Source organism: Mustela lutreola, chromosome 17 (assembly GCF_030435805.1).
Source record: "Mustela lutreola isolate mMusLut2 chromosome 17, mMusLut2.pri, whole genome shotgun sequence".
NCBI lineage: Eukaryota > Metazoa > Chordata > Mammalia > Carnivora > Mustelidae > Mustela > Mustela lutreola.
The window spans coordinates 21,332,096-21,344,462 of record NC_081306.1 but is presented as its reverse complement, the minus strand read 5'-3'; the positions used below and the strand labels follow the sequence as shown (position 1 = coordinate 21,344,462).

General features: G+C 55.2%; 1 protein-coding gene across 1 annotated transcript; it reads right to left on the bottom strand.

The window, feature by feature from the left end:
• Positions 1-2,361: 2,361 nt before the first annotated feature.
• On the bottom strand, positions 2,362-11,191 carry ZSCAN10 (zinc finger and SCAN domain containing 10). The gene is made up of 6 exons (XM_059155178.1): positions 11,097-11,191; positions 6,210-6,686; positions 5,745-6,012; positions 5,511-5,575; positions 5,277-5,334; positions 2,362-4,514 (listed from the first exon to the last, which is right to left on the bottom strand). Exons 2-6 carry the CDS (start codon positions 6,603-6,605, stop codon positions 2,953-2,955), a joined length of 2,349 nt encoding a protein of 782 aa, XP_059011161.1. The 5' UTR covers positions 6,606-6,686; positions 11,097-11,191; the 3' UTR covers positions 2,362-2,952.
• Between the last annotated feature and the right edge of the window lie 1,176 nt (positions 11,192-12,367).

Genomic DNA, 12,367 nt, shown 5'->3' with positions numbered 1-12,367 from the left:
AGGGACAGAGGGAAGTTGACTGTCACGCAGACTCTGGCCAAGCTGAGCTTGGAACCCAGGGCAATGCTGGGCCCCTGAGCTGATCTGAGAGTGAAACTCAACTGTCAAAGCCACCCAGGCACCCCTCTTCCTTTCCCCCACGCTTCAGCTCCCCCCCACCCCCACGGACTTCCTGCTTGTGGCAGTGACACACAGATTTTGCACTGGGAGTGTCTGGCTGCAAACACTCCAGCACCTCCCCCCACACTCCACACCCCCAACCCTCCCACACCCCACCCCCCCACACACATCTGAGAGCAGAGCTGGAAGAAAGGGGGAAATGGGCACCTGGGGCAGGAGACCAGGGCAGGGCCCACTGTCTGAGAAGGATGCCAGAGGTGGGAGAGGCTTGGGAGACAGGGGGCCTCACAGACTGGAGGCACTCTGTGAGTCAACATCCTTCTTTCCTGTCTGCCACCTTCTTCACAGCCTTTTGGATCACAGGCATAAACTCTTGATTCTTAGAAAAATCGGCTCTCTGTGGGCCACCTGTGCATCCAGTGGGAGGACGTAATGGTCAAAGCATGCCCTACTAGTGGCTTCTTGGTGGCCTGGTCATGGGACCCTGCTTACTGAGCAGGGGAGGGAGTTGGGGGAACTTCTCGGCCCCGGCCGTTTCTTCCTGAGCAGAAGGCAATCCAATATGGGGGTTCCTTTCTGCAGAGGCCCATGGCGGCCCGCATCTTCTTTCGTTTGTGGGGGTCCCTCTGATAGCCTTGTACACTGGAAGGCCCATCTCAGGCCTGAGTCCCCAGCTTCAAGGGACCACCCAGTCCAGGGCCTGAGCCAGCATTTACTTCCCCTAGGCCATGACCTCTCTTCCCACTTCCCATCAGCATTCAGGTTGTTTTAGATACTTGCCCTGCATTTTCAAGTGACCTTGTGTCAAACTTTTCCTTCTCAGGCCTTTCACACTGATTTCCCTTGAGAAAAGCCTCCTACTGTGCTAAGGGCATCAGGGGCTTCTATGACCCCAGGGCCCCACTAAAGTCACCATCATCCAGAGCCTAGACAACTTCTAGGCTCTTCTAGTTGGTTTCCCTGGACTTGTCCCTTTCAAACCAAATCTATCTAGCACCAAGGTCAAAAGAATTTCATTGCAAAATGAAGTTAACTCCCTGCTTAAAATCCTCCCCTTTTCCCATCATAAATAGACTCTGACCTTGGCCTCTAAGTCCCTGTCTGTGTCATCAGGTTCCTACAGGGTTCCCTCAGGGACAGTATTCTTCAGCTGCCTGCTCAGCTGCTCAGGGCCTTTGCACATGCTGTTCCCTCTGAGGGGGATGTCCTTCTTCCAGTTCTTCTGTGGTTGCCTCTCCCTTCTATTTCGGGCCTTGTTCTCAATAGCTCAGCACATTCCTTTGTACATAGTAGGTGCTCAAGAAGTAATAAGGCCTCCAAATGCTGGGGGTTCTCCCAACTCCTTACTCTCTCAGTTGACTAAGAAAATTTCCTTCATGAAATTTTCTTCCCTGGAGCTTTCCATGAGTCTAATTTGTTCTGTGACATCTGGTGACTCTCTGTACCCTGCCTAACCTCCCTCCTAACCCCTGAAAGCATAGATCTTCCCCAGGTTTGGGGCATCCCACTCACTTGCGCCCAAGGACTCTCTCTACTTTCCCATTTTGGGGAAAGTAGATTTGTGAACAGATTTTCCCCAAGTCCTGTTAGCCCTTGTGGATGAGTTCACTTCCTATTCACAGGCATCTGTGAAACAGCAATTTCATGGCAGGGTGGAGGGACAAAGACAACTTAGAAAAGAAAAGTGTGGGTTAAAAAAAAAAAAAGCCACAGACAGAAGCAGGATGTGCTGTTTTCTGCAGTGGAGGGGCGCGGTTTTCTTTCCTGTGGTCTTAACAGAAGTCACATGATTTTAAGTCTGTCTATTGGTTTGGAAAAAAACAGCCAAAAAGCCAAGGTTGCCTGGTAGGGAAAAGGTGGAGAAACCAGCCAAACCAGCTTTGAGTTTACAGAATTATGGCCTGTTAGTGGTCTCCAGCCACAGCCCCACTTGGCCATCAGGCAGGTTTCTTCTCCTCTGCTAGCATCTTCAAGTAGAACTTGTTATCTACATCCCCAAAACAAGGTTTCCCGTAAGAATCCAGAATCTGGGATTTTAGGGATGCCTGGGTGGTTCAGTTGATTGTCCGCTTTCGGCTCTAGCCATGATCCTAGAGTCCTGGGATCGAGTACTGCATCAGGCTCCCCATTCCTTGGAGTCTGCTTCTCCCTCTCTTTCTGCCTCACCACCCTGCTTGTGCTCTTTCTGTCTCTCAAATAAATAAAATCTTTTGGGGGGAAAAAATAACACAGAATCTGGGATTTTAAAGTTTATTCCATTTTAATTAATTTGAACAAGCATATGTGGCTACAGGATACTGTATTGGACAGCATGGATTAGGGGCAGACACCAGAGAAGGAAAAATTCCAGGGTGGCACTCCGTGGCCTTACTCACAGCCGACTCCGATAGCTGTCGCCCCTCTGCCACCCTGGCCCAATTCTGGGCCTTTCTGGTGTGTCTGGGCGGGGCTCTCTCTGGGCCTGCTCCTGTCTAGGGTACTGTGGAAGGAGCTGGGGTAGGGAAGGGGAAAAGGCATCCCTGTCACAGCGGTGAGGGTGACAGACAGTGTTTTGATGGATCTCAAAAAAAAAAAAAAAAAGAAAGAAAAGAAAAGAAAAGTCATTTTCAAGAAGGCTGTTTTCCTTTAGGTACTTTGAAATACACGCCTGAGGCCACGGAGAGATGCCAGCGGGGGTGGGGTGGGGGCGCGAAGGGGGGGTTACTAACACACACGGTTGCGGAGCCAGAGGGAGGCCGGTGGAGTGGGGGATCCAGACATCCTCTGCCGGCCTTGGTTGCCCAGGACCCCGGGGAGAGGCGCGCAGGGCTGGCCTGGCGGAACCTGGAGCCGCTAGTACAGGGTCTCGCGCGCGTGGGTTCTCAAGTGGCGCAGCAGGTGGGAGTTGCGGCTGAAGCTGCGGCCACACTGTGCGCACGAGTAGGGCCTGGCCCCCGTGTGCACCAGCATGTGGCGTAGCAGGTTACAGCTGCGGCTGAAGCTCTTGCCGCACTCCCGGCACTCCTGGGGGGGCTCGGCCTGCCGGGCCGCCGCCTCGTTGCCGGCCCCCGCGTGGGTGGCCAGGTGCCGCTGCAGGTGAGCGTTCCGCCGGAAGCTGCGACCGCAGGTTGGGCAGCCATAGGGTCGCTCGCCGGTGTGGCTGCGGCGGTGGCGGGCCAGGTTGGAGCTGTTGCGGAAGCGGTAGCCGCAGGTGTCGCAGGCGTGGGGCTTCTCCCCGGTGTGGATGCGCTGGTGGCGCGCCAGGTGCGCGCTCTGGCTGAAGCCCTCGCCGCACTCGCTGCAGCGGCAGGGCTTCTCGCCCGTGTGGCTGCGCCGGTGGCGGGCAAGGTCCTGGGTCTGGCTGAAGGTCTTGCCACACTGGGTGCAGTGGTGGGGCCTTGGGCCGCCGTGGGTCAGGAGGTGGCGGGCGAGACCCGCCCGCCGCACGAAGCGCTTGCCGCAGTGCGTGCAGCTGTAGGGCTTCTCGCCCGTGTGCACACGCTGGTGGCAGACCAGCTGGGAGCTCTGACTGAAACTGCGGCCGCACACCTGGCAAGAGAAGGGCCTCTCCCCCGTGTGCACGCGCCGGTGGGCCCCCAGGTGCTCGCTGCGCCGGAATGCCTTGCCGCAGTCGCTGCACACGTAAGGCCTGCGCTCCGGGCCCGGGCGCAGGCTGCCCGAGCACTCAGAGCACTGGTGGCCCTTGTCCTTGGCGTGGATCCGCAGGTGTCGCTTGAGACTGGAGCGGCGCTGGAAGGTTTGGCCACAGTGAGAGCACAGGACCACGGCCAGCTCTCGCGCTTCACTCTTGGTCTCAGGGACGCAGGGTGCCTTCTGGTCCTGGGCGTGCGCCAGCAGGTGCTGCATGAGGTTGGCGCGGCGCTGGAAGCCCTGACCGCACTCGGCACACAGAAAGGCGGGCTCGGAGGAGTGAGTCTGAAGGTGTTTGTTCAGATGGGAGCTCTGGCGGAAGCGGTGGCCGCAGAGGTGGCAGGCATGGGGCCTCTCATCTGTGTGCGTGCGCATGTGCAGCTTGAGAATGGAACTCCGGCCGAAGCTCTTCCCGCAGCACTGGCACGGGAAGCACCGGGTGCCCGGGTGGGCGCGCCCCTGGTGCGCCTCCAGGCGGGCGAGCTCTCGGAAGCCCAAACCACAGTCTGTGCAGATGAATTCCATCCCCGGCTCCGACCTGGCCGCGTCCCCGACTACTTTGACCTCCAGAATGTCACTCCTGCCCCGAGGGGACCCTCCTTCACCGGAGCCACTCGCTTCAGGGCCCGGCCCCAGCCGGGGAGGGTCGGGCTCTTCTGCCACCCCAGGAGCCTCTGCCCCAGACTCTGCTGAGTTGGCAGCAGGCCAGGCCACCCCTCTGGGCTCCTCTTTGAACTCCTCATCTGGGGTTCTGTTTTCAAGTCCTGGGAAAGAAGCAGAAAACAGCAGGCATATTCCTAGAGGGTCCCAGGAATGGCCTAGAACCTCAGTGCCTCAAAGCAGATAGAAACCCAGGGTTCCTGCAAAACTGTTGAGTGGACAGAAGATGAGGGTAAAAAACAGACAACACAGAATTTACCATAGTAACCGCTTTACTTAAAAATAAATAAATAAATAAAGTAGGCTCCATGCCTAGTGTGGAACCCAAGCTGGGGCTTGAACTCATGAGCTTGAGATCAAGACCTGAGCTGAGATCAAGAGTTGAAACCTTAACCCGCTGAGCCAGCCAGGCACCCCAATGACTACCTATTTTGAAAGCTCAACGTTGAGGGGTTGATGATTAGATCAAACACAATGAGCCTTTAAAATAAATGAATAAATAGTTGAATGAAGGACGAGATGAATGAATCCTCATTAAGATGGCCGGTTGTTACATTTTTTAGATTTATGTACTTGAGAGAGAGAGATTGCACAATTTCATGTGCAGTCATGAGTGGAAGGAGGGGCAAAGGGAGAAGCAGGCTCCCTGCTCAGGCGAGACTTGATCCCAGGACCCTGAGATCCTGACCTGAGTGGAAGGCAGATGCTTAAGCAAGTGAGCCACCCAGCTGCCCTCCCCTGCCCCCCGCACATAGCCCATTTTTAGCCCAAGAGGCCAAAAGTGAGGTAGGATCTGAGCTTCAGGGACCACTCCTGAAATACAACGAAAGGGCCTTCAGTGGTTGCAAGCGAGAAGGACCTCTTACCCAGTGGGTGTGCAGGCCAAATCTTCTTTGCTGGGACATCTTCAAATGTCAGGGACTCCTGTAACAGAAGGGTGGGCAGAGACCCTTGGTGAGAGAGGAATGGGGCCCTATGACCTGAGGGGGACGATGAGCTTTTAAGGTTTAAATGAAGAAAGGCATAGATCTGCGCCAGCTGCAGAGGCGGAGAACATCCAGGGTAGAACATTCTGGAATGAGGGTACTGGTCTAGCTCACCAGCACAGCTGCCAGCTCCTGATCCCGGGAGTTTTCCTCCAGCCATAGCACAGGGCCCTGGGGGACTGACAGCATGGGGGTGGGGGGAGAAAGAGCTGTTAGAAGCTAGACTTCCCCTTCATGTGGCTACAGGGAGTACACCATCCCCATCAAAGAGGGGCCTGCATCCTTCTCACCCTGCTTTCACATACCGTGCCTCCCAGCACCCACCGTCTGGGGGTACCAGCTCCTCACCAGTCTCTTGTAGGACCTGGAATGTCCTCTTGGGATCTGGGCTCAGTGACTGCTTTGTACTTGGGGGATGTCTCCAGGTCTCTAGCTCAGCGGGCTTGGAAGGTCCTGGCTGGGATGGCAGAGGTTCCTTTGCTGCCTCCAGGGCTGGGGGTCCTTCTGAGGACACTTCCTTTTTGGGGCTGTGACTAGAGACCTGGGAAGAGCCCCCCTGTTCCTCCAAAGTGATGTCTGCCCGGGGACAATTCTTGCCAGTATTAAAACTAAAATCCTGTTCAAAACACATCTGTTAGGGGACAGACAGGACAGGGGGATAGTCCCTGTCCTGACTCCCAACAGAAATGTGACCGAGGAAAGGTGAGAGTTAGGTTAAAAAGGAATTACCACAGGAAGGGAAATGGAGGGACCTCTTCATGGGGCACTGAGTCCGCACCTGCTGTCCCGCCCAGCTGGCCACCACCCTCTTACCAGGGGCCCCACGGTGCTGGACTCCCTCTGGACACCCTCCAGCAGCAACACCACCTCCTCGCCGTCTCTGAGCTGTTGGCCCTGCAGCCGAGCCAGGAGGTGGGCGGGCAGCGCGCTCAGGAACTGCTCCAGCACCAGCAGCTCCAGGATCTGCTCCTTGGTACGCAGCTCTGGCCGCAGCCAGCGGCAGCAGAGCTCCCGGAGCCGGCTCAGGGCTGCCCGTGGCCCCATGTCCTCCTGATACTGGAAGCATCTGAAGAGCTGGTGAGCCACCTCCGGCCGGGGCCTGGCCTCTGCATGCCGGGGGCCCTCCTGACCGGCAGTCTCCTCTTCCTCCAGTTTGACTGTTCCGAGCTGCTCTGGCTCTCGGGCAGCCGACATGGGCTCTTCCAGCATCCTTCAGCTTGGGGGAGACTTGCCGCAGCTGCTCCCACTCGGGTCTCTCCTTCTCTGCTCCCTCCTTCTCTGCTCCCACACCTGTGGTGTTGAGAAATGCCTAAAGAGGGGTTCCTGGGGGCCTCAGCCATTGAGCGTCTGCCTTTGGCTCAGGTCATGATCCCTGAGTTCTGGGATCGAGTCCAGCATCGGGCTCCCCGCTTCTCCCTCTCCCTCCTTCCCTGCTTGTGTTCTCTGTCAACTAAATAAATAGATAAAATTTTTTCTTAAAAAAGAAAGAAAGAAAAAAAGAGAAATGCCTAAAAAGATGTGGCCTTCAGGGGAATCACTTCTCTCGTTGGTCATGGGTAAGGGCTCAAAGAGCAGGATAGCCCGACCAAAACAGTACAAGGCAAAGAAAATCAGTAGCTCTGTCCCCCTTCCACCCCAGCCCTGCCCCGATGGAGCATTTAGAACTTCACATCGCTTCACCCCAGAGATCCAAATTGGCATTCCCGAGACAGAACATTCCCTGCCTCTCAGTGCTGTGCTATAGGCAGTGAGCAGCACCACCAAAGATCTGCCCTTGTCAAAAATGCTTCACGGCTGCAGGATGAGCTCGACTTTAAACCCAGCTCTGCACTGCAAGGAGTGAGAACATGAGGGTTAGAGGTGTGGTGGGTAAGAGTGATAGTGTTTAAAGTACAAGCTTGTACCTAGGAAGTTACAGATCTCATGCACAATATAATGAATACAGGCAGTAATGGTGTACTCTAGGGGTGCCTGGCTCAGTGGGTTAAGCCTGTCTTCAGCTCAGGTCATGATCCCAGGGTCCTGGGATCGAGTTCCACATCAGGGTCTCTGCTCAGCGGGGAGCCTGCTTCCCCACCCCTGCCTGCCTCTCTGCCTACTCGAGATCTCTGTCTGTCAAATAAATAAATAAATCTTTTTAAAAAAATAGTGTACTCTAAAAATAAATAAAATCTTAAAAAAAAAATATGTATTTATTTGACAGACAGATCACAAGTAGGCAGAGGGACAGGCAGAGGGAGGGAGGGGGAAGCAGGCTCCCTGCCGAGCAGAGAGCCCGATGCGGGGCTCAATCCCAGGACCCTGGGATCATGACCTGAGCCAAAGGCAGAGGCTTTAACCCACTGAGGCACCCAGGCGCCCCTAAAAAATAAATAAAATCTTATAAAAAATTTAAAAATGCATTTACTTGAGAAAGAGAAAGACCATGAGGCTTGATTCCAGGACCCCTGAGTTCATGACCCGAGCTGGAGGAAGACACTTACCTGACTGGGCCACCCAGGTGCCCCCACTGTGCTGTTCCTTCAGTGGGCATGAAAGTTCGACAGTTTTAAAGATAATAGGTGTGCATGTGTGGGCGAGGGTGGGGGGAGCTCATGCATGTGGCCAGACATCCTGGTTCTCAATTTATGGCTCTGGATAGGGCTCTCAGCAGTCAAGGCCGAGGCCACCCAGGTGGTCAGAGCAGGCCCGAGCACCCACCTGGTGTTCCAAGCTCACCTCCCAGAGTTCCACCAGAAACAGAGGCCAGGACGAGCCAGAGAGCAGGGAATAATGGTTGCATCTCCAGATGAGAGACCAAGACTAAGGTTTATAACTTGCAGAAATTTGGATGATTATGTTCCCAAGGCCGATCAAAGTGGCTCTGCCCACTTCAGAGGCCTCTGGTGGGTACACTCTTGAGAGCTGGGTAATGATTAGGAGAATCAATTGTTTCTCTTTCTTTACTAAAAAATATATATTTTTTAAAGTTCTGGATTCTTCCCTGGTCTACCCCTCTGCAAAGTGTCCATCCCCAAGTAGCAATAAAAAGTGCTAACTGGCCACCAGGGGGCAGTGGTTCCACAGACGGACAGCCTCCCCCACCGGCTTCCCAAGCCCACACCAGCCCCTCTCCTGCCAGAGGGTTCCATGGGGAAACTCACTGTTTCCTGGTGCGGCAGCCCAGATCTAACAACAGGGAGATGCCTCAAGTTTGGCCTCACCCAGGGGACTCCGTTCAGTCCTTCAGCACAACCCAGAGGGCTTTCATTGTCCTGAATAGGCCAGCACTTCTGCTCCTGAGTTTTGAGGCACTTTTATATATATATATATATATATATATATATATATATATATATATATATATACTTGTGATCTCTCTCTGTCAAATAAATAAAATCTTTAAAATATATATATATATATTTTAAAGATTTTATTTATTTGACAGAGAGAGATCACAAGTAGGCAGAGAGGCAGGCAGAGAGAGAGGAGGAAGCAGGCTCCCTGCTGAGCAGAGAGCCCCATGCGGGACTGGATCCCAGGACCCTGAGATCATGACCTGAGCCGAAGGCAGAGGCTTAACCCACTGAGCCACCCAGGCGCCCAAGGCACTTTTATATTTTAATTTGGGTCAAAATTATTATGGAAATAAAAACTCAAGTTCCACCATTTGTCTGCCTTCCCTGCTCTCTGGCCTCAGGGCTACAATTCTCCCCGGGCGTCTCTCGCCGGACCCTCAGTCCATGGACATCCCAAGCAGGGGCAAGGAAAAAAATGTTCTCGCAACACTCCCCAGCACGGAAAGGAGTACAGCAGTGCTGGGCTCCTGGAAGAAAGCCCATGGTGGGCGAGCAGGAGAGCTAGCAATCGCAATTCTCATTATTACTGAGCAACAACACAAAGGACCACCACTAACAGTGGACCCCATCACCAACCCATTTTATAGCTCAGGACACCAAGGCTCGGAGGCCCAGACGTTTGCCCAAGGAGGTAACACAGCATTGGCAATGCAGCCGGGGAGAAGTTAGCCTGGCCAAGAGCTTTGGACAGTTTGTTGAGCCCCCTTGTTGCGGGGCTGGGGCTGGGGCTGGAGGGGGGCGGTTCCCTGATGTTCCTGTTCAGATGGGGGGGGTTGAGGGGTGGCAGAACAAAGTTTTAAACCTGGCTGAGCACTTCCCACCCCAGAATGGGGAGGAGGAAGGGCTGCTGAAGACCCAGGCTTCCATCCCCACCACCTGCCCGCCTCTCCAGCCTCCCTCCCCCTTCCTGCTTCTCCCAGGTCTCCCGCCCAGCTGCCCAGCTGCGCAGCCCACATTCTTTCCCGCATTTGGCATCTGACCCTGCATGCGGCACCTTTCACCCCTTGGCGCCACTCTCCAGGGACTCCACAACACACCAGCCACCTGTCTCTCCCCGTCCACTGTCGCGCTGCGCCACAATCATGGTTGAGCGTCTCTCTCCCCTTGGCAAACAGGATTGCGTCTTGTTCAAAATGGTGTTGTTAGTAGAAGTAACCAAACAGAAATAATGATGCCTACCTAGAAGGTGTGTTACTGAGGAATGCATACAAAAACGTGTGCTACAGAAAAGCGCAGCAGGTAAAGGGCTTATTGTTTCATTACTGTTTCATGTTTTGGCAGCATGAGCAAAATAACAGAACCAATAACGGGTCATCAGTCACTTTGCAATAATAGGTGGTAGGTATCCAGGGCTAGTATGTGTCTCTGCTCAGGCTTGCTTCCTCCCACCCCAGCCCACCTGGTAAATTATAATTTCTCCATTTGACAAGGGCAAAGAGCATGCTTGGAGAGGACGGGTAACTCCCTCAAGGTCACACCAGTAGGAGCCAGCATTTTCTCTAAGGCAAGAACACTGATCTTGACCTCTACGCAAAAGCTCAGAAACAGATAAGGACCCAATTTCTCTCCCTGCCTGTGCAATTTGCCTAGTTTTAGCCAGAATATAACACTGGGAGTCAGGTGGGGGGGGGGTGAGATTCCAAATTCTAGCCTTTGGGCCTAGACACCCACAGGGGTGCCCGGAACCTCCAGGAGAGGTCTTGCCAAAAGGTTTGAAAGAAATGAATTTAAGGGAAGTTGGCCTGAGAGTTTCTCCCTCCCCCCCTCAGTCTTCCGGACAAAAGCTCTGTTCATATGCACATCTGTGGGGGGTGGGAGGCTCGTCAACCATCCTCCAATATTCCTTCCACCGGCTTAATCTGGAGCCCAGAGCCACGGGGAGGCAATGGCTGGACCTGCCCAGGGTAAAGGTGAGGCCCAAAGACCCACCCAGACAACAGGAGAGCCCAGAGCCAGGATCTTCAACCGGGAACGCCCCCCTTCTCCCTGGACACAACTGGAAGGAGACTGGCCGGCTTGTTTTTGTTGGCTAGGCTCCCTTGCTGGGGCTGGCCTCAGTTGATGCCGCCGGCTGGTCCACCTGGAGTGCATGGAGCCTGCCTAACCCTCCCCAGTGGGTACCACAAGCCCATGCTACAGGAAGCCCCACACCCTCCTTGAGGACCCCATAGTGGCAGGTCCACACAGCTGGCTGGCTCTGAGCTCCCAGCAGAGCCAACCCACACCCTCCCAAGACTTCTTTTCCAGCTTCCTAATCCCCCATCCCATCGCTGAGGCCCAGGTCCTCCTTTTCCCTCCGAGCTGCTAGGAACTCCTTAGGTCTGTCCTGGCACCCTGCACCCCAGGCTTCCCTGCAACTCACCACTCAGGGTCTCCACTCCAGAGGTGGAAGTGCTAGGGGTTCCTTGAGGGCCCCGGGCCGGAGTCAGCCTCGGCAGACTGGGAAAGGACTCCGGGAAAACTGAACAGGAAGTGCCTTGCTCTAGTCCCATCCAGGTAATGAGGGGGATTCCTAGAGTTAACCCTTCACCTCCCAGTTTGGGAGTGCGGTGGGGGAGAGGGCGGGGCCAGAGAAATGAGGACGGAGTGGCTAATGGATACTCTAGCCTGGGAGGAGATGAAGAGTCTCGCTACCCCTCCAGTTAAGAACTGCCCCCCTCCTAATCAGGACTGTTCCTGTTCTCCTTGTGGGGGAGGCGGGGAGGTCTGTTAACCTGTACTTTCTGGGGGGACCAGAGCGGCCATTTAAAAATGCCTGTTATGTGCTGGGCCCTTTGCTAACATTTCATTCATCTGACAAATCTCTGCCAAGGGCCTGCTATGTGCCAGGCACGGTTGCAGGTACTGAGGTAAACAGGAGGAACAGGCCCGGACCTCAGAGGGCTTACACGCAGGTGTGCGGGAGCTGTAAGGACGTAACAGGACCATGTGGCGGGGGAGGAAAGCCCGCCATCAACACCACCTAAGATCTTCCCAAGAATCTTGACAGGTGGCTTCGTCCCAGCTTTCTCCAAGAGGAAGCAGGGACTTCAGGGACGGGACGGGACGGGACCCCACACTGGCTTTGGGCCCAAGTTGAGCTTCCAAGTCAAGCCTTTCTCTTGGCTCTACTAAGGTGTCTTTTCACATCGTGCTCTTGGCCGGCCGCAGCCCGGAGGGCGCTTCCTCGCGGGAACCTACAGTTCAGAGTCCGCAGACACTCTCGTGGCACCGCCTGTCCTGGACACCCGGGGCCACCTGCTCCGCGGCCAAGGTTCGGCTTTGGCCGCCCCTAGTCTTAGACTCGTGGATCCGTCCGGGCCAGACCCTGCGCTCGCTCTGATTCCACTGCCGGGTTCTTGTCTCCGTGCACTTGGCACCTGGGCTTATCTTGTTCCTTTACTTTCATCGTCTAGCGTGCTCCTCCCGCGACCACAGGCTCCCCGCGGACAGCGGTGTTTCCCTGTCTGCGCCGCATCCTCCACACCTAGCCCAGGGCCAGCACGTGTCAACACGGCCGGAATGGCTCAGGAGCCGGCCCGCGAAGCCCACGGCCCTCAGAGGTGCGCAGCGCGCAACGCGCCCAGAGCTCCGCCGCCCGGACTTTTCCTGACGCCCGCATCCGCTGGGGCTGAGAAACCTCAAGGCACCCGG

Coding starts and splice junctions, on each gene's coding strand:
- ZSCAN10 (XM_059155178.1), bottom strand. CDS start 6,605: ATGCTGGAAGAGCCCATGTCGGCTGCCCGAGAGCCAGAGCAGCTCGGA. Junction 5,576..5,744: donor CCAGGTCCTACAAGAGACTG/GTGAGGAGCTGG, acceptor CCATGCTGTCAG/TCCCCCAGGGCCCTGTGCTA. Junction 4,515..5,276: donor TTGGCCTGCACACCCACTGG/GTAAGAGGTCCT, acceptor CTTCTTTCCCAG/GACTTGAAAACAGAACCCCA.